Source organism: Eschrichtius robustus, chromosome 14 (genome assembly GCF_028021215.1).
Source record: "Eschrichtius robustus isolate mEscRob2 chromosome 14, mEscRob2.pri, whole genome shotgun sequence".
Classification (NCBI taxonomy): Eukaryota; Metazoa; Chordata; class Mammalia; order Artiodactyla; family Eschrichtiidae; genus Eschrichtius; species Eschrichtius robustus.
The window spans coordinates 25,824,279-25,850,000 of NC_090837.1; the positions used below are offsets into that span (position 1 = coordinate 25,824,279).

The 25,722-nt window shown below is 56.4% G+C and overlaps 2 protein-coding genes across 3 annotated transcripts in view; one reads left to right on the forward strand and one right to left on the reverse strand.

Annotated features, from left to right (window-relative positions):
* Positions 1 to 25,722, forward strand: part of BCR (BCR activator of RhoGEF and GTPase) — a 101,561-nt gene that overhangs the window by 30,726 nt on the left and 45,113 nt on the right. For both annotated transcript variants that reach the window (XM_068562530.1, XM_068562531.1), the window contains exon 2: positions 21,811 to 21,977. In XM_068562530.1, coding sequence (XP_068418631.1) covers positions 21,811 to 21,977 — 167 coding nt within the window. The remainder of the gene's footprint in view (positions 1 to 21,810; positions 21,978 to 25,722) is intronic.
* On the reverse strand, positions 14,223 to 15,672 carry LOC137776263 (DPEP2 neighbor protein-like). The gene is made up of 2 exons (XM_068562532.1): positions 15,606 to 15,672; positions 14,223 to 14,479 (listed from the first exon to the last, which is right to left on the reverse strand). The coding sequence occupies exons 1-2, from the start codon at positions 15,670 to 15,672 to the stop codon at positions 14,223 to 14,225; spliced, it is 324 nt and encodes a 107-aa protein (XP_068418633.1).

Sequence of the window (25,722 nt, forward strand, 5' to 3'; positions counted from 1 at the left end):
AATCAGACGGTGGAGCTGGTCTATCTGGATGGCTGGACTCGAGCCAGCAGCCCCCTCCCACCCCTTCCAGAGAGGCCGCGTGCATTAGCACTGCAGCGGCAGTGCAGACATGCATCCCCTGGCCTCCTAGCTACTCAGCCACGGTGCATCCTGGGGAGGAGACGGCCATGCCCCGAGCCACATGGAACTGGACGGCGGAGCTCAAGGAACCTGTGTGGTGGGACCAGCCTTTCTCTGGGGGGCATTAAAACCTGGCAGGCACCTGGGCTGGCCAGTGCCCAGCGAAGTGTCACATGAGAGGCCTCAGAGCGGGGGTGACAAGCCAGCCTCTAGCCACTACGCCCTTCAGCCCTGGGGAGTCAGCCCCCACGGGTGCAGCCCCTTGGCCTTCAGGGGGGAAGGCACTCCGAGATGCCCCCCCTGAAAAATCTGACCCCCTCACCCGCCAAGGGTGACTCCCCCAGGTTCTTTCTCCCACCCACCTTGCATGAGCCCCTTCGACTTTCTACCCGCTTCACAACCTGCGTCCAGATGCTAGAACCCTCCTTACACACTCATCCGAGTCCTGTCCTTCCTCAGACCACTGACCATCGGGACACAGGGGCCATTTGTGGAGGCACTCTCCCCCACCCCACTCACTCACCAACCCAGGGCCAGATCAAAAGAAACAAACCACACCCACACGTAACCACCAGCCCACGGGGGTGCTGGACCCACAAGGCAACAGGCTGATAAGACAATGGGGTACAAGTGCCGTCCACCTTCTCCAAGAGCCTGGCTATGTGCTAGTCTCTGCAAAAGTGCTCGCACAGATTCCCCCCCCCCCCACCGCCCCTCCCCAGTTGATGGCCACCGGAGGACCCAGCTGGGTTTCAGGACATCTGAGGGGTGAGGGGCTGGGCTCACTTCTGAATCACAAAAACCGGAAGTGATTTTTTGGGTTAGTGACAAAGGGAGAGCCTCCAGCATCTGCCCGGGGACCCCACGTGTCCATGGTCCAGGCTGGCACACCTTGCACAGCAGGCGAGGTCACCGTGCTTCCTGGGGACCCAGAGAGGAAGCGCTGATGGGGAGGGGGCGCGCCGCCCACCACTTGCACACGCAGAACCAGCACCCAACGCAGCCTCATGTGTTGGGAAAGGGGAAGAAAAACAGCGATGGTGTCTTCTCTGTTTCCAAACAAGAACAGCCTGTCAGCACCAGGCAGGGAACTGCCAGCGCCAGGAGGGGGCCGGCGGGGGTGGCGTGGAAACACCTGCACGGGCTGCTCCATGCACATTTCAAGAATCAAGCATTCAAGCGGGAGCCGGGGTGCACGCGGGCCCTCAGGATGCTCAAACGCAGACACTCTGCTTGAGGACGTCAGGGGCCTGGGAGACCACGACAGGTGCAGAGGAGCCCCACGGGAGATTTCCCACCAGATCCTGAGAGTCCAGAAAGATTCTTCTCTCTGAGGCTCTGGACCAAGTCCAGGCTGAAGCCCTCTGAGCGGATCTCCGTCCCTCCACGTTCTCCCCTTCCTTGCAAAGAAGTGTCTGTGTGTGCGTGAGTGTGTGCATGTGCATCTGTGTGCGTTCTTATGTGTGCACATGTGTGAGGCACGTGCACCCACCAAAGGGAACCTAACCCAGCTTCTTAGACCGGCAGCTCCCACTTGTGGTCACCAAACCGACGCAGGACAGAAGCCCCTTGGTCTGGCCCCCGATGGCAGGACCTCGTTAAGGAAGCCTCCCCACATCCTTATAGCATAGCAGCAATTGTGTCCCCCTCCTGGCCATCTCCCCTCAAGGCTGAGGGGCCACATGTGCCCACAGGCACATCAGGTGGGCTCGCTGACTAGCCACAGGGACACAGAGCTGATGAGCGACCTCCAACCTGGTCAGGCCCCGTTTGCCCCAAGGCACCAACCTTTCCAGGTGGCAGGATGGCCACCTCCATGCCGGTTGGCTTGGGGCAGAACTCAACCTGCAGGGCAGAGCAGCGCTTGGCTCCAGCCCAGCCCCACTACTGCCCAGCTGGGTGACCTTGGCAATTTACTATGTCTCTCTGGGCCCCTGGCTTCTCATCAATAAAAAGAGGATTCAGCTGGTCTGCTGGCCGCACGTCCTGAGGGGGAGGTGCTGGGCAGTGCTCTTGGCAAGACAGCATCCTGGAAGGTGCCTGCCCAGGGGCCTTTGGGGCCTGGGTGCTCAGCCCAGCTGGGCCAGGACTCGAGATCAGCACACTGTCCTTGGCTGAGCACTGGGTCTCAAGGCTTCCAACTGCTGGAGAGCAACATAAAATTTAGGGACTCACGCTGAGGTCTGAGTTAACAGGTGGAGAGCAAGTCCCTGGGAGGGGAGGCTGGAGAAGATGGACAGGGTGGCGTGCAGGGGATGAACGGCCTTCGGACCCGCTGAGGGCGCCCCAGGGAGCAGGCGGGCAAGGCAGGGCCACAGGGGGAACCGGAAAGGGCTGAGGAAGAGGGTGGGAGACGCCAAAGACTTACTCCTCTGGGACTTCCCTCCCCCACCTGCTGTTCTAGCCTGGTGTCCGATCCTCCTTCTGAAAACGGGACAAAAATGTGAGAATGGGCATGGGTGGGGGCATAACTCAAGGGCCCATGTGCTGCACGGGCCCGGCCAGATGGGGCAGGTGGCTAGAGTATCCGGGGAAGAACGCATGGCGCGTTCCTGCTGGATTCCAGGCACAGCCAACTCAGCCTCCCTCCACGTGCACTGCCCGGCCCTCTAGGGAAATCATGTTAGGGAAATCATATCGGATGCAAAACCCCTCCTTCCCGAGGCACCTACCACGTGCCAGGCTGTTACAGACCTCACTGCAAATCCCGGCATAGCCCTACAAATTCCTCAAATCACTCCCATCTGATGATGGGAAAACAGACTCAGAGAGGAACGATCACCACCTGACACCCTCTGCCCCTCCAGATGGTCCCGGACACTGTGCTCCCTGCTCCACCCATGGCCCCCACCACAGAGAAGCAGGAACCCCATACCACGGGGGGCACATGCCACAGAGGACCGCCATGCGTCTGGGACAACTGCAGGGGTGGGTGACAGCTGGCCGTGGGGCTGCTGGGAAGGCAGGGCTGGCTCGTAGGACAACTTCTGGCATCCCCCGGTCCCAGGAATCTCCATGTTGGCAAAGGTCTCCATGAACAGGTGGCCTGAAGCCTTTCTCCCCCTGGAAATGCGGGCAGGAACTTTAACGTGCAGCTGTGGCCACCCTGTGAGGACCTCTGAGTCAGGCCTCAGAAATCCACAGAGGGTCCTGCGGCAGGGCAGGGACAGGCCCAACCAGGGCATGCGGCCGAGGAAACCAGGGAGGCAGAGAGGGGCTCCCAGCATCACAAGCTGGACACAGTCCTGGTTGTTAGGGACACGGGGCTCCCCCGAGGGCCGGCCTGAATCTGCAGTGCAAGTGTCAGCTGGGCCAGGCTCGGGGGTTTCAGGAGGGGCTGCAGGAGAGCTCCCGGGAGCTCAATCCAGGGAGTACCTCCACACACAAAGGAGGAGAGTCAAGGGCAGAAGTGTGAACTCCCAGTTCCAGGGGAGGTGGAGAAAAGCGCACTAACCTTCCCACTCGCCCCAGCTAAAATTTCTGGACAAGTCACATGAAATAGCCGTCCAGGGGCTCTGAAAGGCAGATAGGAACAGGAGGATGGGGTAGGAATCTCAGGACTTGAGGGACGTCCTGGCAGTGACTTCTTTGTTGTTGTTGTTGTTGTTGTTTGCTTTTTTTAAACTTTATTTCTTTTAGAGCAGTTTTAGGTTCACTGCACTTTGAGAGGAAAGTCCAGAGATTTCCCATATGCCCCCTGCCCCCATGCAGGCACAGCTGCCGCCATATCAAGCCCCCTCCCCCACCAGAGTGGGACATTTGTTACCATTGATGAACAGAGTCTGGGTTTCTCTCAATGGAACCTGCTGGGACCCCCACCCCCACGCCCATGCCCATAACCACTCCAGGGCTGACAAAGCCACCCTGGGGCTGGCCTGACGGAGGCTCAGCACAGCAGGCACCAGGACCTTGTGAGATGGTCCCGCGTCCCGGGAGATTTCTTCAGTTCAAGAACCATCCCAGAAAAGAAACCTCCAGTAACTCAGGGCCTTGGACGTTCTCATGGGCTCTGTGCTGCTGGGATCTGATGAGCCAACGATTTGCCGGGGGGACCTGGGGGGAGAGAGCTGCTGAATCAGAGAGGAGGAAAGGTTTTCTTCCGGGGGCCGACGAGGCCAATGCCAGTCACCAGGCATATGGTTTACCCTTCCCGGAGCCCTCCCCAGATGGGAATTTCTCACACTCCCCTGACAGCTTTTCCATGTTTAACCATGCTTGCAGTCAAAATGTTCTTCCTTCTGTCCCCCAGGCAGCTCAAAAGCTGGCTAACTCCCCTTTCTCTCCGCGAGGCTGGACCACAGGGCAATACGCCCCGGCGGCTCCCCCCTCACCTCTGTGGTCAGGGGAGCTACACGGTTGGGCCTTGCTGAGGTTGAGCATAATGACAGCGCCTACTGCCACCGGGCACACTGTGCAGAGTGGAGAATGCCAACAGCAAGTGGCACCTTTAGTCCAAGGCTGCAGGCCGTCCAAAGCCACATCTTCACCTGCTTTCTTCAAGGCTCTACTTTATAGTCTTTCAATCACTCAGTGTGTTCGGGCAGCTCAGGATTTGCGTGGTTTTGGCTTTGAGGGGACTTTTTCAAGCTCAAGGTGAAGCTGTGTTCACAGCAGGCAGCTCCCTGTCACGGAAGCACATACACAGCTGCCTCCAGATCACCACTGGCCGATCCTGGGCCTGGTCCCCAAGCCAAGTTTAACATCAGTTCCACCCAGACGTAGATCTCATGACCCAGTTTTTCTGGCCCCTTTCAGGTGGAAATGAGGGGGCTGGCATTTTCATATTAAATCTATTTTAAAAGATAAAACTGCCGAGAAGAGACTCTCTTTAGCTAGAGCCATTATTCTGGGGCCTCTCCACCTCTGCTTTTTATCCTAAACCAGGGGTCAGCTACCTTGTTTCTGCAAAGAGCCAGCTAGTAAACATTTTCAGCTTTGCAAGCCATGTGGTATCTGTCACAACTACGCAACCTCGTCATCACAGCGCGAACGCAGCTGTATGTCTTGCAGAGACCAATGAGCATGCTGTGTTCCAGTAAAACTTTATTTACGAAAGCAAGCCGTGGTCTGGATTGAGCCATAGTTTGCTGACCCCGGCCCCAGTAACCGGAAGAAGTCCCCACCACCTTCCTCTCCTCAGTTTCATAACCTGGCTGTTTCTTGCCATCACCATAGACCTAGAAATTTGTTATGCAGCTTGGGAGACTCTTCCTTCAACTCTGCCAAGAACCCATCAGCACAGGTGACACACCATAAGACAAAAAGAATGTATTCGCTCCCTTCACATGCAGCAGAGGTAAAACACACACACACACACACACACACACACACACACACACACACTCACACTCACACTCACTCTTATAGAAGAATGACTTTGGGCCCTGTAGGAAGAATATTTCTAAAGGGGAAACTCACATCAGTCATGGCAGAAAGTGTGAGCCAGAATCTTGATTCATATAGAACAGAGATTATGCTGGAAAACAGCACAGGACACTTGTAGGAAATGAATCACTTATGGAGCCTAAGGAGGAGGTTTGTAGGGTTTCTCGGGAGACGCCCCACCCTGCCCCTCCCAGAGGAGGGGCTCGCACTGCACCAGGGCCTCCAGGTCCCAAGGAAGGAGAGCAGGATGTGGGCCAGGGAGCTTGCCAGGCTGGGTGGAGCGTGTGTTTTTGTAGGTTTTATTTGCCTGTTTTCAAAAGGACTGAGGCAGCTCTCAGAAATTAAACTGTGAAATAAGACCATGGGAAGAAAACAAAAATGAAGGTCCAAAGAGTGTTTGAGGTCCCTGGGGTGCATGAACTGTGCCAGCTGGCCCCCAAGCTTCCTGATGGCAGAGGCCAGAAAGGTAGATGAGCCTTGGGTAATGGCTGCCCTCAGAGGGGGGAGCTGGGACTCAGGAAGGCTGGGGGCCGGCAGTCACTCACTGTGGACTCCTTAGGCCTACGGTTCTCCCCCACCCCCTGATCTGCTGGAGCAGGTGATGCCAGAGGTTGAAAATGAGGGCCAAGCCCTGGGTCACCCTGGCCTCCTCCAGACCCACAGGGATTTCCCCAAAATCAAAGCCCTGATCAGCCTCCAGCACAGACTGAGCAGGAGGGCACTCAGCCCACGCCCTCCGAGTCCCCGGGTGTGAGAGCCCCAAGCAGGGGCCCCGCAGTCTGGTCTCCGGCCGGCTGTCTTTGCTTTGGCAGAGCCCACGCCCTGCACCTGGCCAGCCTGCCGTCGGTGGGGTCAGAGAAGCAGGGTGGGGTCCACCGAGTGAGTGGTCCTGGAGCTGCACAGAGAGGAAGCCCCCAAATAATCACCACCTGCACTGCTCTGGGCTCTGGTGATGCCTTTGGTCCAGGTCCCCCATGGCCGGAGTCCCCTGTATGTACGTGGAAGGGGGCGGCCAAGGCACAGGAAAGGCACAACCCCAAACTGCTTCTTTCACTGCTTCACACACGTCTCGGGGGAGCTGACCTCAGTTCCACTCCAGACACACTCGGGCACATCCTCCCCGCAGCAGCCGGGCCAGCTGCCCCAGTGCCGGCTCTGCAGTGAGGTCTCCGAGACTGTCCCCGCACCATGGTGCCAAGAGGACCAGAGAGCACTTGGCTCCAGGCTCCTCCCCACCTCCCCCCACCCACTCCCGCTCTGGGCTCATCGGGGGCTGCTCTGCCCAGGTCCGGGAGGGAGTCCCTCCTGCCCTGATGAGCGAAGGGGCTCCGGGCAGACACAGCACCACAGCAGGCGGCAGGTGGGGAGTGGGCTCCCCTCTCGGCCTCTGCCCTCCCCTGCTCACAGGTGGCTCAGAGTTCGGGACCTCTGACCCTCGCGGAGGCAGGGGTGGAAGCTGAGCTCTGGAAGAAACGGTGTCTACCCCGGGCGCTGCCAGCAGCCGGCCCCACCTGGACCCTGGTGCTGCAGGCAGGTCACCCTGAATGTCCCCTTGTCCAGTCTACTGAGAGCTCTAAGAACAGTTAATCAAGTCAGCAGTACAAATGCCACCTCTGAGGCAGCCCTCCGGACAGGAGAGCCCTGGGGGCCAGAGGTGTGTCCCTGGGCAGCAAGGGTGACCATGTGAGGTGGCTGGTGCCGAGGGGCCCGCGCCCACGCCATCTTCCTGTTGTGGAGTCGGTGCCTTCATGCACCCCTTCAGCACCAGCTTCCTTTCAACTGCGTGGAAAGGAGAGATAAACGGGCCCTCCGGGCCGGTGGCCGAGATAAGGGTACTCTGGTCACTCCCCCTTAGCTGCTCGTGGAGCTGGGTGCCAGGGCCTCTGCCCGTGGGAAAGGCAGGGCCAGGCCTCGCTTGGTGGACAGGGGAGGAAGAGGGGGTGAGCCCAGGGCTCATGCTGCAGGAAGAGAGGGCCAGAGCGCCCGGTCCTCTCTGTGTGGGAAGGTGGGTGGAACAGGTACAGTTGGGGCCTAGAAACAAAATGCGGAATCTCAAGGCCAGGGCCGCAGCCCCCTGTGCACTGGGAGGGTGGAGGTGTGCCGAGCCCTCCTTGGTTTGTAGACAGCTGTCCTGTTCACGGGGCGTTCTCTCTGTGTGCCATTTTGTCTCCAAATTTCCCCTTTTTGCAAGGACACGATCATGTTGTGATTGTGCCCAACCTAATGACCTCATTTCAACTTGGAAAAGGCCCTGTCTCCAGAGAAGGTCACACTCTGACGTACTGGGGTTAGGACTTAAGCATATGAATCGGGGGGGCACAGTGCAACCCGTAACACTGCCCTTCTTTTGTTTGTTTGTTTCTTAAATCTCCAAACCTGGGTGATCATTTGTGTGTGTGTGTGTGTGTGTGTGTGTGTGTGTTAAAATATACACAACATAAAATTTACCACCTTAACCATCTTTTAGTGTATAGTTCAGTGGTGTTAAGTACATTCACGTTGTTGTACAACCATCACCACCATCCATCTCCAGAACTTTTTCATCTTCCCAAACAGAAATTCTGTCCTTATTAAAACAGTCACTCCCCACTTCCCCCTCCCCCAGCCCCTGGCACCACCATTCTACTTTGTGTCTCTGTGAATTTACCTGACCTGGGTACCTCACAGGTTGTGGACTGATGTCCCCCTAAAGTTCATCTGTTGAAGCCCTAACCCACAGTGGTAGTAGTGAGCTACGCTCACTGTGTCCACGAACATGCAACCAGACAAGGCCAGATGAGGACTCAGCCAGAACTCGTCCATCTGCACAACAGGAAGAGAGCTCACCCTAGAACCAACCCAGCTGGCGCCCCATCTCACACTTCAGCTCCCAGAACTGGGAGAAAATAAGTTTTTGTTGTTTAAGCCACTCAGTATGTGGGATCTTGTTATGGCAGCCTGAGCAAACCAATGTCTTCAGACAAGTGGACCCTATAGCATCTGTCCTTTGTGACTGGCTTATTTCACTTACATAGTGTCCTCGAGGCTCATCCATGCCTCACATAGAGCAGAACTTCCTTCTTTTTTAAGGCTGAGTGATGTTCCATTTTATCGCTGGACCGCATTTGGCTTATCCATTCCTCTGCCGATGGACACGTGGGTTGACCCCATCTTTCAGCCGTTGCGAATGATGCTGCTGTGAACGCGGTGTACACGTACCTCCTCTCTGGACCCTCCCCAGGCTTCCTGCAGGAGGGGCAGTGCCGAGGCGGAAGTGGGGAAGGTGGGTCCTCCTGCCCGTGGCTGGGCCCTGGCCTGGGCTCCATGTGATGTTCACCAGATAGGGAGCCCTTCCCTCCTGCCATCTTTTCTTTCCTACCCTCCGTGTTTCCTCTTTGGAGTGGGAATGGGCTGGGGGATGGGGGCATAGCCATGCAGTGACCATGACCTGGCTCCTGGCCGGGCACCTGGGCCAGCAAGGAGGGACCACGCTGATGGCTTCCCCTCCACTCCTAGACCACGGTCCTGTGCCCGGCGCTGCCCTCTTGCAGGTGCCATCCTGCTGCCTTCACCACTGCGCCCCTCCCACCTCCTTCCCTGAGGTCTTGGCCTCAGGCACTGGGAACTCAGCGTCCCCTTCACTGTTCCTCCCTCCATCCAAGCCCCTCGGTCTGGCCCTGTCTGTTGTGTGTCCATGTCTTGCTCTCTGTTCCCACTGAAGCTGGGCCCTCTACCGGTTCACCTGGAGTGACCGTCACAGAAGCCTCCGGCCGGTCCCACCTCCAGCGCCACACCCAGACATACTGCCAGTGTCACTGGCTCCCGGGCCCCACTCTTGCTCCAGACCTTCGAGGCCCCTGATTCCTCCTAAATGAAGCCCGAGTCCTTGGCCCGCAGCCCACAGCCTCCCCAGGAGGACTCCTGCCGCCTCTCCTCTAGTTCCCAGCACGTCACCCTCCCAGCCTCCTGCACGTGGGACCCTGGAGGCCCTGACCCCCTCCATTGGGCGTCTCTGCTGGCTGAAGGCCCAGTCGTTCTTCTGTCTCATGTGGACCTCGCCTCCGTAAAGCCCTTCTGGATCTCTCGGGTCTGCTGTCTCTTTTCTGACTCCGTGGCACCACTTCCAAGCCATGGGCTATGTCTGTCAGTGTCCTGTGGCTGCCGTAACAAATTATCACAAACTGTGGCTTAAACAACAACTGTGTGTGCTCTCCGGTTCTGGAGGCAGAAGTAAGTCCGACGTGAAGGTGGGGCTGGGCCGTGTCCAGCTCTGGTGGCCCCGCGGACTCCTTGGCTTGTGGCCACATCATTCCAGCCTCTGCCCCCATCCTCACACGGCCTCCTCCTCTTCTGTCCTTCCTGCCTCGCGTTCTGGGGGAACTAGCGTCTGCCCCCTCACTCCATGGTCACTTCCTCGGGGAGACGGTCTCTGCTGCCCGCCTGAGGGTCCAGCTGCCCCTCGTCAGTGGCCTTGCCATGATGCATGTGTCACGTGACTCCTGGGGTTCTGCAGCCCCCAGGGACAGGGGCTGGGTCTGTGGTGCCCGCCATCGCGTGCCCGGCACCGTGCCCAGCATGAGTCATGGTTGCGCTACGTCTTGACTGAGTATTGGGTGCTCAGTACATACATTAGTTTGATTGTCTGAGACCAAACTGCCGCCGTGGTCAGAGTCAGGCTGTGCAGAGTAACAGTCACATCATCCTATCCCGAGGGCTGCAGCTCCTCCCAGCTGGTGCTGCAGCCTCCGCCCGCCCCTCCCGGCACCAGCTGGCTCCGGCCCAGGCCCAGAGCATAAGTGATCTTTCCCTTCCCGAGGATCTGGGAGCGGAAGGCACAGGTGGGTCCTTGGAGACAGAAGAGAGTCCGTTGATAATGTTCTAGATGCTGATTGGGGAGGGTCCTCGTCTGCCCACACTGGGGGCACTCGGGCTTTAGTGCTGAAAGTCCTCGGCAGAGTTGACCTTCAGGCGATTCAAGCTCCACCCAGCTGGAACCCAAACCCTGGGTGGGAGGGGCCGTGGGAGCTGTCGGCCCATCACCCCAAGAGCTCAGCCTGGGCACCTGGGGCTGCCTGGAGAGTGGGGCTCAGGCCCCTCCCGACTGCATTTTCCGACCTCTTGTGGGGACTTAACCAGCCTCGGGGCTTTCTGTGTGGCACACGCTGGTGTGAATTGTGAGCTCCCCCTGCCCGGGCAGTTGGGACCTGCCATGCTGGCCTGGTGATGTCATTGTCGGGGTGGCAGCATGAAGACTGAGAGGTCCTGGTTCCTGGAGTGCCCTCTCTGCCCCTCCTTCTCCCACAGAACCACGGGCTCTGACGGCAGGCTCTCACCAGGATGCAGCGGCTGACTGGATGGGGGATGTCTCGATGGAAAGGATTTTGACCCACGTGGTGTAGTTGCAGGAAGGGACGGCTGCCAGCCTGACGGTGGAGGAGAAAACAGAAGAACCACCCAGATATCTCAGAAAGCGCGGCAGCCTCTCACTGCCCGTGGGTGGCCTGGGGTTACAGTGCCAGGCCGTACTGACCTCTGTCCGGAACGATGCTCCGGGTCTTCAGGAAATGGCTGGATTATGTTCTGAGGTCCCTGTTTAAGAGAGAAAAACAGGTCCGTTTTGTTCTGTTTTGTACTGAGATGAAATTATACAACAGAAAACTAAACATTTTCAAGTGAACCACTCACTGGCACTTAGTTGATTCACAATGTTGTGCAACCATCGCCTCTATCTAGTTCGCAAACATTTTCTTTTTTTTTTTTAATATTTATTTATTTTTTGGCTGCGCCAGGTTTAGTTTCGGCATGCAGACTCTTAGTTGCGGCATGCAGGATCTAGTTCCCCAACCAGGGATCAAACCTGGGCCCCCTGCATTGGGAGTGCGGAGTCTTACCCACTGGACCACCAGGGAAGTCCCCCCAAACATTTTCATCACCCCAAAAGGAAGCCCCATACTCATTAGGTACCTGCTTTCTGTCTCTATGGATGTGCCTATTCTGGACATTTCATATAAATGGGATCAGGCAGTATGTGGTCTTTGGGGGCTGCCTTCTTGGCATAATGTTTGGGAGATTCATCCATGCTGTAGCCTGTGTAAATACTTCCTTTCTAAGGCTGAATAATATTCCCTTGTATGGATAGACCACTTTGGTATATCAACGTGTTTATCCATTCATCAGTTTTTTTTGTTTTATTTTATTGGAATATAGTTGACTTACAGTGTTGTGTTAGCTTCAGGTGTATAGCAAAATGATTCAGTTATACACGTACATATATTCTTTTTAAAATTATTTTCTCATATAGATTATCACAGACTATTGAGTAGAGTTCCCTGTGTTATACAGTAGGTCCTTGTCGGTTATCTGTCTTATATATTAGTGGTGTGTGTGTTCACCCTAGGCTTCTGATTTATCCCTCCCGATCCATTCATCAGTTGAAGGGTAGTTGTGTTGTTTTACCTTTTGACTATTTTGAAATATTGCAAAAGAGAGTGCTCTTTGAACATTCTGGTACAAGTTTTGGTTTGAATACCTGTTTTCATCTCTTTGAGTTACATACCTCAGGAGGGTAATTGCTGAGTCATACGGTTATCAGTTCGGCTTTTTAAAAATGTCTTCGCTTTGAAATGTGTTTGGAAGGTGACCGAACTGGGCAGGTCACACGGCGGACCTGGGCGTAGTTTTTCTCTCGGAGACTCAGTTTCCCTGTCTGAAAAATGGGCATCTGGAAGTTCCTGCCCCCTAAGGGGATGGGGGTGGATTCAAGGAGATGATGTGGGTGGGTGGCCAGCCCTGTGCCTGGCCCAGAGGCTGTGCCGGGCAAAGGTCAGCAGGTATTTGGCAAAAATACCCACTTGCTACATCAGAGATTTGAGGGTTTTCCACTGTTTGGGGAACTTACTTCCCTGTAGCACCACAAACATCCTCTGACTGTACCCAAGTTCTACTACAAATAAAGGAGCCAGCCTTGGACACCGAGCCAGGACCAGTGGCCTGTCCCACAGATGGAATCTGCTCTCAGCACACAGGGCAGCAGGAGGAGGAGGGCTCAAAGCTCAGGATGAGTGTGGCGTCCAGAGCCAGCTGTGTCCCGTGGAGCCTGTGGGCCCTTTGGTGAGACCTGGACCTCCCTCCCCGCCCAGTTTTCTGAGCCTCTCCCAGAGGGGCGATGCCTACCTGGCAGGACACCCCCCAAGGATGTGAGCTGCTGTCTGTGAAAGTACCCAGCACTGCACCACCAGCACCACTGTGCTGCTGCCCTGGGACCAGGAAGGGGTGCGGGACCGGGAGAGGAGGGCGGGAGCCGGGAAGGGGGCTTCTGCAGACACGATGCGATGTGGTGAGGGCTCCAGGGCTGCCTCACGCTGCAGCTGGCTGAGACGCCGGAAGGAAGCCAAGCTGTATTTGATCTGCTTTTAACTTTGTGAATAAATACGGCCCAGCTTCTGCTGGCGGTGTAAATGGGGATGGAGACCACCCGCTGCCGGGGTCTTCCTGTCGCCCCACCCGAGTTCCCGGTGCCTCTTTTCCTGTTCTTTTTTTTCTTTGGCTGCACCACGCAGCTTATAAAATCTTAGTTCCCAGATCGAACCCGTGCCCCCTGCAGTGGAAGCACAGAGTCTTAACCGCTGGACCGACAGGGAAGTCCCCTGTTGTGTCCTCTTGACCCCATGCGTATTTATCAGCAAGCCACTCCCTGCTCCCCAGGCCTCTCTCCGTCGTCCCTTGTCTGTTCTGGGCAGGGAGGGCTGAGAGCGTAACCTTTGCTCCTCCTGAGGGCCTGCTCCAGACTCATGGGGTGGGGAGGGCACGTTGACCTGAGGGTGGGACAGGGCTGGGATCTCGCAGCAGCAAGGCAGCCAAGGCGGGAACTGGGGACCCTCCAGGCACCTCGGGTCTGGGAGGGCCCCCCTGCTCGGCTGCCCCCAGGAGGTGAGCAGCCAGTGGTCCGGGCACACGTTTCATGGGAGTCCTGCAGCGGGGGTCCCGCAGGGCCCGGCAGAGGCCTCGGAGGGGTTCTTGCTCCCTGAGGTGCAAAAGCAGAAATGGGGAGGGGCGTATCGAGGCTCCTGGGGGCCCTGTGAGGGGCTGAGGGACTGAGGCTGGTCCAGGGGCGGGTGGCGCTTTCCGGGCTGGTGTGGCGTGGCTCTGCCAGGGCAGGGAGGACAGCGTCCGGGAGCTGCAGGCGCGGATCTGCGATGGGCCAGGTCCTCCTCTGACCTCAGGAGCCCGGCTGGCGGGGACCTCATCCAGCCTGGCTGGAGAGAGTGCAGGTGGACAGGGAAGAGGCCCGGGAAGGGGTGTGTAAACTCAGAGGAGAGGGGCGGCTCGGACCCGGCGTGCGGCTCTGCCAAGTTGACGGGTGGGCAGCGTGATGGCAGGGGCTGCCCTTGAGGCTGCGTTTACAGAGAAAGCCCAGGCTTCCCTACTGTCTTTATTGCTCAACAAATACACAGGTGGGAGGGTGTCCTGGAGCCTGGGTGGCCATCACCCAGCCCTCTCTCAGGGAGCACACCCTTGGAAGTTTCAATTCTATGCTTATTTTGTGCGTATTTTAGATGTGATTGCCGAGGGACTGCTAGACGCAGGTTCTAATCTGTGGCAGTGGGCAGTGGGGGGACGGGGTGGGTCACTGCAGGAAGAGGCATCCGCTGCCTTAGGCAGTTAAACCATTGCCCTCTCTTCAGAATGGCTCACCAAGCAAGATTCTGTGGGGTCCACCTCCTGGCACCATGCTGCAATCACCGGATTTTGGGTCTGGGGCAACCCAGATCTTCGTCCGACTTTTCCAGAGCGTGCTTTCTCTTGGGAGCACATCTGGGGACTGGCTTCTCTGGTTCCACCTTTGCTGGCGTGGCCAAAGGAACATCCCCGTAGGCCCGGTAGCCACCAACCAGGCAGTATGTCTCCCCATGCCAGCCCCACTGCGTTTCTCCACACCCTCGGTTGAGGACACGGTAGTGACCAGGTATAGGAGGAGAAACGGGAGCCACTGCTGCTGCAAAGAAAATCAGAACTGATCAGTCACTTCTGCTGTACACAGTCTCCTGCCAGAATTTCCCTCTCTCCTGTCTCTCCCAGTTTCTGGCTGAAGACCTTCAATCTACTTGACATCCAAAACACAGCCTTGGCCCATCACCTCTATGAGTCCCTAGAGAAGGGACACTGGCTGCAAAAGCAATTCCTAGAGCCTACGGCTGCAGCACATGAAGAAGTCTCTTCACCATTTCCAGGGAAAACAGTAGAACCCGAAAGTAATTGCAGTCATGATCCTCTCCATCTCTCCCTTCCACAACAGAGAAAACATTTCTTGCAGTCTGTCACTTCTGAGACTTTAATGGAAATGTCTTTCAAGGTTTGGAAAAAAATAATCTAATATAAATTGGTTAAGAACCCCTCCCACCTTGGCAACCCCTCTTGGGCCCCATTTATACTGCCTGTTTCAACCACACTGAACTCTAGCCCTCTGATACTTTTATCTAGATTAGAACAAGGCCAAATACAGAGGCAGAGTGATCAGGAGACTCAGAACCGCGTTCTGGGTACCAAGTCTAGGCTCACATCAACCCAGCCTCCTGGGACACCATCTCCTCAGCCCTCCAGTCTCATTAGCACTTCAACACCCCTCTTGGTTCTTCCGGTCTTCCCATCAATATGGCACCACCCTCTCCCCTAGTACTCAGCAGCTCAGGATGGGATGTGTTTGAGGGCACCGATATAGATGTCTACATGACAGCACAGAGGTGCCTGGGTTTGAAGGTGTGTTTCAAGAGTGGCCCTCTTCCTCAAACTGCTCCATTTACCATTTGCCAACAAAAATGCACTTGTCTTTTGCTAAGAGGCCAATCAGGAAAGGTTCTGAATGGAAGCATCCTGTAGCCCAAAGGGGAAGGCTACATTTATAAAGATCAGAACTATCCTGCACACTTGTCCAGGGATGACCTTTCACTTGTCCTCAACAGTGAGCACTGTGGGTCCCTGAAGGTGTCCCAGGTCACTGGTATTACTTACAGCTGGGAAAGTGCTCAGGTGTATGTGGTGGGCAAGCCCCACAGGAACATGTGGCAGCCAGGGAGGTTGTGTGTACACCATGCCTCCTGTACAGATGCCCGGTCTCAGTGTACCTGCTGCACTGCCCTCCCAGGGAACAGAGGACAGGTTAGAGTAAATATAGAAGATCCGGTCAGACATTCTCTCTCAGACAATCAAAGAGATTGGTATCTGGTGGAGAACTGGCAGGGAAATTTCTCTGAGGGCAGCACGTTGGCATAGTTACCTTGCCATGGAAACTGTGAGAAGGCCTGTGAGGTCATCATTACCCAGTGAGGTCATATAAGGAAGCTGTGACTTGAGGGGCAGGCTTCAGGAGGAGGGGCAGTTTTGTGGAGGAGAGTAGGGTGGAGGCAGAGGTACTCTGCCTGGCCCCTCACACCTGGGCCTCCCCACCCATGCCCTAGTCTAGTAGACACCCCACGTGGGGCGCGCCGGTGGGCTGGCACAGCCCCAGGGGCCCCAGGAGGGCAAGAGAGACCCACATTGTGAGATTGGCTTGAGAGGCAAGATTAACATAAGAGACAGCTAGGTTGTATGGCACTGACCCTAAGAGGCAGAGATTTGTGTGGACTGGGGAATCAGGGAAGGCTCCTTGGCAGTGGGCCTGAAGGACAAGTGAGATTTGGACCCATGGGGAAGAGAGGGAAGACATTCCAGATTGGAAGAATGAAAGCAAAGGCACACTCTCCTCGACCTTGTCCCGCCCCAAATATAAATTCATAGAACCCTCACATTTTCACAACTGAGGACTGAAGAAAACCAAGAGGTTAAGGGGCCTCCCCAGTGTTACACAGGTAGTGGAGAGGTGTTCTGCTCAATGGTTAGGTTCATGTTGGGGCTCCGGATTTACAGCTGATAGGAATGTGAGGAAAAGCTCATGCCATTTCAGACATTTCCAAGTGATACTGAGAGAGATGTTAAAGGTGCAAAATGAGGGTGCTGAATGACCTCACAATGTGGGAATGGTGGGCCCATTTTAATATGAAATTCAAAACAAATTCATGACAAAAGGACATAATACAAAATGACAACATAATCATTACACTCCCCTCTCCCCTAGAAGTAAAAATCATTATAATCCTCTCTCTCTCCACCATGAAAGGATGAGATAAAGGCTCAGCAGCAGCCCCCGTGAAACACATGGTCACCACTGCCGAAGAGGTGTTACTAAGACGATTTGGTCCGACTCAGAGAAGGAAAGAGACAACTCTGCCCTTAGCCTGATCAGGCCCACAGGAAGGAACAACATTGGGGGCAGCCTTTGAGAGTGTGGCAATGAGAGAGAACCTTCTTTAGGAGGGGACTCCCTGTTGCCGACCTTGAAAAAGCAAGGATGGGACATTCTTTTACTGGGGCTGTTGCAGAGGGGATGTGCCCAGGAGGTAGAGACTGCTTGGACTACTATTTTAGAGGTTGGGCCACCCTGGTTGAGAACCACAGCACCTTGTATTCCTAAACTGCTTGAATCAGCGGGTGCACGTTAGGACAGACGAAGTCAGGCCTCATTGGAGCAGACTGCCTTTGGGAGTGGTAGAAGGTAAAATGTGAAGGGGAATGCTCTGGAGGAGGTTTGTCATGGCAGGTGGGCCAGCATGAGACCATTCAGATTCTCCAAGGCTCCAGAGATTACTTGGCTGGGAGCATCCCTCTGATGTGGTGCGGGGACTCCTACCTTAACAGGACCTGGCTGGGCATCTGTGGGAGGCAGAATAAATGGTTTATTAACTTAAGAGAGCGAGAGACTCACCTGGGGGGTTCCACAAAACCACTTAAAAAGACTTGTACCTGGATTCTTGAGCCAACCCTCAGAAAACTTATCTAGATCTGGAGTAGGGCTCAGGAAGCTGCACTTTTAATAAGCTTCCTGGGCAGTCCCACCACAGTGGTCCATGGATAAAGTGACCAAATTATTGTGTATTCTCGGTTGCTTTTGGGAGTCAAAGTGGGCAATGTTAAAAACTGCAGCAGGCATACGTATAAACAGGGAATATTCAAGGCAAACAGAGGTGTATAGTTATTCTATGCGTGAATCAGATTTGAGAAAAGCTAGCCTGGTGGTTAAAGAACACAACCCTTGGGACAGACAGACCAGATTCTGTCCTACTTACTTGTGTGATTTTGACCAAGTTCTTTTATCCTTCTGACTGTTTCTTCATATGGAAAAGAGCTATGGCTGTACATTTAGCACAATATTCTCTTTTGGCAAAGGTTGCTCTGGGTCCATTTGTGTTCTCTGCAACTTAATCCTTTCCGGTGTGCAAGCATTTTTAAGTTGTTTGGTGGAGTATTACATTTGACTTTCAACTGTTCATTACTTTGGGCAAAGCTTATATAATGCTGCAGAGACTAGAACCTATGCAGAGATAGTGAGAGGATGTTATAAGCTTATTCTGCCGGTTTATAAAAAAGTTTAACCTTTTCTCCTCTTCCTCCGCCTGCCACCAAGAGATGAGAAAGAAGGCAGAGCCTGGAAATGCACACCAAGCAATACTTCTGTGTCAGTTTGCCTTTTATTCCTCTGCCAGTACTTCCCAGAGAGATTTCACCAAAAGTGCCTAAGCTTGCCATGGCCATTGTTGTGAAGAAAATTTATCTCTATTGCTAGTCACATCCCCTTTTCCTTCTCCTGGGCGCTTAATGGATGTTTGGGGGCAGGAAATAAAATTTAAACTAAAAAAAAAAAAAAAAAAAAGAAGGGGATGTGACCTGGGCACCGACGGGGGACACCCCCCCCCCGAACTGACCCAATTCCTTCTGCTTTTTTGGAGGGGGGTGGGGGCTGCCTTTTTTCCTTGCATCGGAGGATGGATTTTAGATTTGCAGAGTGCTTGGCTGGAGGCTGCTGAGCCGACTTGCCTGGAGAGGAGGTTTCAGATTTCACTGTGCAAACCTTTTTCCACACTAAGCCTCAGCCTCGCAGCTGACTCAGCCTCGCAGCCCCCTCCACTCCCTCCCCTCCCCTCCCCCCTCCCTCCCTTTCCCCCTTCCCCTCTGGCTCTGAGCATTGGGTTGAGCCGCCTTTATCTTGCTGAGCCTCTAGAAGGCATGGGATCCCAGGCCCATGCCCGCTTCTTTCCTGTGTTTGGCTTCAGCTTTGGGTAGAGCTTTGCAGGAAGTGCCTGGCCTCTGCAGCCACTGTGTCACCAGGTGGCCAGGCCCAGAGAGGTTTTCCCGCTGGGTGTTGCTGGCAGAGGAGGGGAGAGCAAGTCCTCTCTCTCACTTTGCTCTGGTTCTGGGGAGACAGTGGCTTTCCAAATCCCCAAATAATGCACCTTGTGCTCAAGAGAAGGGGGACCCCTGTGGTGTGGGGACCTCGGGTATGAAAACCCGCAGGGTGAGAGGAAGGCAGGTCCCTGTGTGCTGGTTAGAAGCGGGAGGAGGCAACTGAGGGCTTTCTTCCCGCCCGTCACACTTGCATCGGAGCAGTCTTGGGGGGTCAGTGAAATGAGGGGTGCTGAGTCCAGATGAGCTGGACAGTGGGCTGAGCCCTCAGGTGGGATGCAGGAGGGGTGGCCAGCCATCCAGAACTCAGGCTTAAAAGCATCAGTTCCTCAGACGTCGGTTTGGGGAGGTGTGTGCAGAGGGAATACGGCTGGGTTTTTAGTTGCCAGGGAGCCTCCTCACGACCCCATGGCATCTGGCTGCAAACCTGGCCCCTCAGTCTCACCTGGTGGGGGTGAAGCATCCACGTCGGAGCCGATGGTCCCCCTGGACACGGGCCAGCAGACCCTCACGGGGTGGGGGGGATGACTTGGTTTTGCACCAGGTTTTAGCCCGGATATCGTGAAACCAGCACGTGGTTTCACAAACATGAATTCTTGCAGTTCTTGGGGTGAGCCTTGGGGCCCTGAGCCTGACCCTGAAGTTCTTACTGGAGACTCAGTGTTGATTTGACCTTGGTCATGAGCTCAGCGCAGTCACGGGCCTGGAAATCAGGTGGCATGCTCAGTGTTCTTCCAGGCGATAAAGAATATGTTGACTTTTTAAGATTGTTATTTTTTAAAAAACAGTTCAAAGGTTCTTAGGTTATGTGGATGCTGGTAATTCTGAGCTAATGGAAAAGCCGGGCCCAGAGGAGGAGTTGGGGGCAGAGGATGGGACCTGTTGAAGGAGGTGGGGAGGGCACGGCCGGCCGCCCTAAAGAGTGACAGTGATGTTTTAGAGCTGAGGGGACCTCTACCATTGTCGAGTTCATGGGCCCAGTTTTAAGTCAGCAAAACTGAGACATGGATGGCTTAAGTGAACCGCACCATCTCAGGTGTGCAGCCCCCTGGACAAGACCAGAGCCTCTCGCTTCTGAGACATTCCCACCACGGCTTAGAGCTGCCCACCTGCCCCACCTGGAGGATGAGTCCCAGGTTGCAGGGCCAGAGCAGAGAGCCCCGTGGCCCAGGGGGACCATTCAGGTTCACCGGGAGTGAGGCCCTGACAGCTGAAGCCTTCCGCCCGTGCCCAGCTGCTGTGGGAAGCAGCTCCTGTGGTTGGCAAGTTTCGAGTAGGGGTTGCTGTAATTTAAGAAAAGAAGGCCGCGTGTTTATTTTATTTAAACAAGCAGACAAACCTGTGATTCCCAGAAGGAAGTGGAAGCTGGAGTCAGACCTGTTTTGGAGGGTGGGGTACAGAATTAGGATTCTGCATTAACAGGGTTTTGTGTTTTTTAATACAGTTGACCCCTCCCCAGCTGTCCTTGGGGATGCTGAGTGAAAGCTAGTTAAGTGCCTTTGCAAATCCTCAGGAGGAGGAGGCAGAACTTGACCATGGCCTTGGACTGTCCTGCAAGGACAATACAAAACCCAAAGTCCAGGGGGTCTGTGGGTGATAACCCAACACAACGATCTTGGTAACTAAAGCCCCTATGATGGTCCGTGGATTAAGGGTCCATGGGATTAAGAGGTACCAGGGTGCCTTTGTGCAGCTCTTGGGGTCCTCCTGCTACACTCACCCCAGAGCTAGCCTCTGCTGGGACCCTCCTGTGGACACACACACAGGCAGAACCCAGCCTGGCCTTTGCGGCTGGCACCTGAGTGCAGACACCAGGGACACAGGTGGATCGGCATGGCAACCAGCACAGTGCCAGGCCGGGTGGGGGTAGTGCAGGATCTCTGCCCTGGCTGTCTGCTGGAGTCCCATGGGAATCTTTTACAGCCACCAGGGCCCAGGCCACCCCGGGCGTCTGACTCGGTCTGTGTTGGGTCCGCCTATGTTATGTTTTCAAAGCTCCCCAGGTGACGCTGCCCTGTAGCCAGGGCTAAGGACACCTGTTAGAAGGCGTGTGACCAGCTGGGACCGGAGGTGGAGGAATGGGGTGAGGCAGATGCGTCGGAGGGAGCTGGGACTTTGGCCATGTGGGCGCCCGCAGCTCGGTGGCCGGTCTTAGCCTGCAGCCAGTCCAGCCGTGGCTCCTCCCGGCTGCCCACGTGGAAGGAAGTGAGAACAGCCCCGTTTCAGGCTCTGGAAGCCCGAGAGTGGCCCTGTGCTGGGCCCTGTGCCCACCTGGCCTGGGCAGTGTTTGGTGGTGGCAGTTGTTGTAAACTGGTGACTGACCGCCCCGGAGGCCACCTGTGCTGTAGCCTTGGGCTGCTTGCAGGTGAGTCACAGTGACGTGACTTAACCCAGTTGGGATGACCTCTTGGAAATCCCAGGTGCCCTTTGGAAGGAGTCGAGAAGTGGCCCTCATGTGAGATTTGGAACAGGCTGGGCCATTGTAAGTTGATGTCCCAGTGAGGGGGTCCCCTGAATTAGAACAGTTCTGGGAACAGAGCTACCAAAGGGCCAAGGGCTTGGAAGCACGTGTGGGCTTTGTGGTTAGGCCTGGGATGGGGCTGACTGCCGTCAGGTGCCTGTAGGAAGGTGTTAGCTCTATAACTAGGTACCCCCAAATAGGGAGCCTGCTGTAGCATAAGCCGCTCTCTGTGCTCACAGGGACACTGGCTGGGAGAGGCCTGCATCCTGTTTCCTGGCCCTGCACCTAGGTCAGCAGGATCAGGTCGGATCCCACAGACAAGGTAAAAGGATGTCCCTGACAGCAAGACACTGGCATTTGGGGTCCACCTTTCAGGGCCCCCTCCCGCTGCCCCACAGCTATCGAAAGCCCAGCCTCGTGTCGCCTGACGAGGGGGCTGCTGCTTCGTCCCCTCCTCGCGCTGCCGTCTTTGGCCAGTCAGTTGTGAAGGTGAGATCAGCCTACCTGAGGCCCCTGTTCCACGCCTGGAAGTGACCGGTGGGGTATGGAGCCCCTCTCCTGGCTCTAACACAGGCTGCTTCTCTGCAACGTAGATGCACCATTCGGGACGCCGCTGGGGTACAGCTGTGCCACGGACCAGGCCGAGGAGCAGCGCCGGCACCAGGACGGGCTGCCCTACGTGGATGACTCACCCTCCTCCTCGCCCCACCTCGGCAGCAAGGGCAGGGGCAGCCAGGACGCACCGGAGTCCACCAAAGTGGTGAGTCCCGGGGTGGGAGGGCGGGTGCCAGCAGTAGCAAGTGGGTCATGGGGCAGCCAACAGTCGGAAGTCAGTTACTAAAGCCCTTATTCCCCCATCTGGTGCATGGGGACCGCCTGCTGGAAGCATGAGCTGGGGGATTGTGGGGCTCTGTCGGCGGGGCATGGACGAGGCAGGCAACCCGTGCTGAGGCCCAGAACTCGGCTGCCGTCTAAAGCAGCGGAAACTGGGGTGGTGGCCCGAGCAGGGTGGTGTCCGCACCCAGAGCACTGGCCCCCTTTTGCCAGAGGAGATGCTGAGATGACCACTTTCCAGGGTCTTTCTCCTGAGGTCTCATTGTCATTAATGATCCCACCGTCACCTCCACTCTACAGATGGAGAACTGAGGCCCCGAGGTCCATGGCGAGTGCAAGCTGGCACATCCTGCAGGTGCCTCTCTCGTGGGCACACGGCTGGGGTGGTGGCGGAGCTGGTGTGCCAGCCCAGCCTGGCTCAGTGTCCTCATGCTCCCAGCGGTCCCACGGCTCAGGCAGGCACTTCTGAGGTGCATTAGGGCCCAGCCGGGCACCCCTTTGACCTGTCGGGATCTTTCCTTTTGGGCTGAGAGGGTGCTGTCCTTGGGGCACCTCTGTCTTTCTGGTCCCACTGTCCCTGAGGACAGACACCTTCCCCCTTCTGCTTAGCTTGTTTCTGGGTAATCTCCACTCTGAGTTTAAAAATGAGAGCGAGGGACTTCCCTGGTGGTCCAGTGGTTAAGACTCTGTGCTTCCACTGCAGGGGGCACAGGTTTGATCCCTGGTCGGGAAACTAAGATCCTGCATGCTGCATAGCGCAGCAAAAAAAAAAAAGAGAGAGAGAAAGAGTGAGAGGACTCTGCTTTTCCCTGTGGCTGGAAGCATATCTTTTCACTGCAGTGGCCTCTCCGCTGGGCTGGCGCCTTAGCTGCAGAACTACTTCTTTCTTTTGCTTTTGTGATTTCTGAAGACCGCCGTGCTGGGCAGGCTTCTCAACCTGAAATGGGGGTGGGAGGGGAGCCCATGTGTAATGCATACCTCCCTCGTGCAGCTTCTTACCAAACAGCCAGTTTCACCATTTTACAGACAAGGAGACTGAGGTTCAGAGAGGCAAAGTGACTTGCTTGAGGCCACACAGCTACCAGATCTGAAGCCTTCCCCACCCCTCAGCTGACAGTCTTTCCCTCAACTGCCTTGCCTTTTTTTGATGCATCCCCTTTCTTCCTGTGTTGTGAGTGTCACTTGGTACAGGCAAGCATCCTTACGGCTGAGCCCTGAACTTGGACAGTCGTCCCTGTCCATCTATGGTCCCTGAGGACTGTCTTCCCCCGGCACGACCTTGCTCTACTTCAGGCCCCTTGAGGAGGCTGCTCTGCCCTCCCTGTGCCCCAGGCCCTTTGCAGCTGGATGCCCACCTACCTCTCCCTGAGCTCCTGCCCTCAGACCCCTGCCACACTGACTTGGGGTTCTGCTCCCACCTTTTAGCCCCCAGTTGAGGGGCTTATCTGCTGTGGAGCCTGTCCAGATCCAGGTGCTCACCCCCTCCTGCCTCGCGGAGCCCACAGGCATTTCTCACGTTACACACAAGGCAAGAGGCTGCACCTGCTTGCCAGGCCTGGGGGCTCCAGTCCCCAGCAGGCCACCTGGCCCAGAGAGGTGTCAGGAAGCACCTGGGTGAGATGGGGACCTGATCAGAGGAGGGCTGCACTGTTTTGTTCCAGAAGCCCCGTGGTTAGGTGCTTGGAGCCCCAGGGTGGGCACCCTTCACTCCCCTGGAGACAGGCACAGCCCTGACTTTCTGGTTCCCCCGTCAGCTCTGCAGTGAGACTTCCTTCTTTCATCTTTGATTATGGGTTTGAAGACGATGCAGCTGTCACTTTCTAGCACCCACAGAAAGCATGGTGGTCTTGAGGTCACAGCTGCCTCATCCCCATCAGCCAGGGGAGGGATCCCTGCTCATCCCTCTCCGTCCCTACCTTCCCGGGTGGGGCTCATCCCCGGCTGCCGAGCTTGGGTCCTTTGAGCGGTGAGCTGTCAGGAGGACCTTCCTGGGGACTCCATGGCAACTTGGGGGCTTGGTGGCCTCCTGGGGTGCAGGTCAGCTCCGTGCATACCCGTCCCCAGGGGTGGGTAAGGGGTCAGCAGAGGCCAGGCCCCCCCCCTTGCCTGGGGCACTGTGGAAAGGATGCAGGTGGCCATGTAGGGTAGATCCTGGTGACCGAGGCTGTCCCAGCGCTGAGCGTCAGTGACATTCTCCATCCCTGGTCGTTCTCAGAGGTGCCTGCCAGTCTTGTCTGTGTTTCCCCTGGACCCATGACTATGCAATGCCAGCCAGCGAGTGTCAGGATAAGGATGAGGGTCTGGGCATCACCCCCGGCTGCCATCCTGTGGGGAGGTGGTGTCCTTTGTTCTGCAGCTGTGCTGACCACCACATCCCAGCCAGGAGCAGCCCAGCCCTCATGGCCCAGGTTCTGCGCCCCAATCACCCCAGGCCCCAGGGTGGGGGTGGGCCTGGCAGCTGGCTGGCGGGTGGCAGTTCTGTTCCCCTGGGTCCCTCCCTCAGCTTCCCTACCTTGTTTTGCCACACCCAGTTCATTTTTTATTTTTTATTTGTTCTTTTAGCCTCAGGGTTGTGTTGCCTTGCCCTCTCCCCTCCCGGGCAGCAGTGAGAGGAGGCCTCCTTCCTTCCTTCTTCCACTCGCCCTTTTCCTCCAGCTTCCTCCCTCGGTCTCCTGTCTGGACTGGGTGCATTCACGGGCCCTTCCCAGCACTGGCACGTGCCGAGGTGGGGTCGTAAACATCGCTGGTCCCCGCCCTGGCCTTTGCTCTCTCTTCTGCACTTCCCCTCCACCCTCTCTCCTCCGGGTGGGGTGGGCCAGTGTCCAAGCCGAGCCGAGCCGTCCTTGTCTGCTGCCACTGGCCCATTTGAGGCTCAGAAGAAGGTTGTAGTCTGAGGAGAGGTGCCCTCGCCCCCGCCCAGACGTTCCCTTGAGCTGGCTGCGCCCTTTGGAACAGAGAGCTGGACGGGGCGCTGTCCTGCCTACGTGCCTTTTCCGCCCGGCTCTCCAGGCCGCGGCGGTGGGAGCAGCCCCACTGGCCGTGCTCACAGTAGTGGGGTTGTTCCCGGGCGCACGAGCCTTCACCCTGGACCCGCTGGGAGGCACGTGCAGGGTCCACACAGGGTCCGCTGGGAGCTTGCTTCCCCGAGGCGCCTCCGCTCGCGACGTGGCCTCTGTGGTCTGAGGTGAGAGGAGATGATGGGATCCCTCCACCCTGCACATCTGTGCTGATGGTGGTGGCACTGGGGGCCCAGAGCAGGCTGCATGGATGGTCCTAGACCCCAGGACCCGCTTGTCTCACGGACAGGGGTTCCCTGGAGGGGCCCTTGGAGCTTCGTAAAGATGCGGCCAAGCCAGGGCCCAGCCAGCGGTTCTGGATCCTCTCATTGGTAGGTTTATTCTGTGAGTCTTCGTGGAGCACCTGTGTGTTCCGGGCGCTGTGCCCCAGAGGCTCCCATTCTTGGAGCCGCTGCCCAGCATGGCCTGGACGGGGGCTGTGGTGTGGGACGTGGGTGTCCTTTCCCCGGAGTGGCTCTAAGCCAAAAATCTGATGGCTGTCCCCCATGTGTGCACACACAGCTGTCTCCCATTCACCCACAGGCTGGGAAACCAATGACGGAAAGCACAGGGCTGTTACATCCCCTTCTCTGGACACAGGGCCCCAGCCGTCTG

Excerpts from the sequence above, each read along its gene's own strand:
- LOC137776263 (XM_068562532.1), bottom strand. The coding sequence starts at position 15,672 with ATGTCTGACCGGATCTTCTATATTTACTCTAACCTGTCCTCTGTTCCC. Across the intron at positions 14,480-15,605 it reads CTGGGAGGGCAGTGCAGCAG|CAGCAGTGGCTCCCGTTTCT; the intron begins GTACACTGAGAC and ends TTTTCTTTGCAG.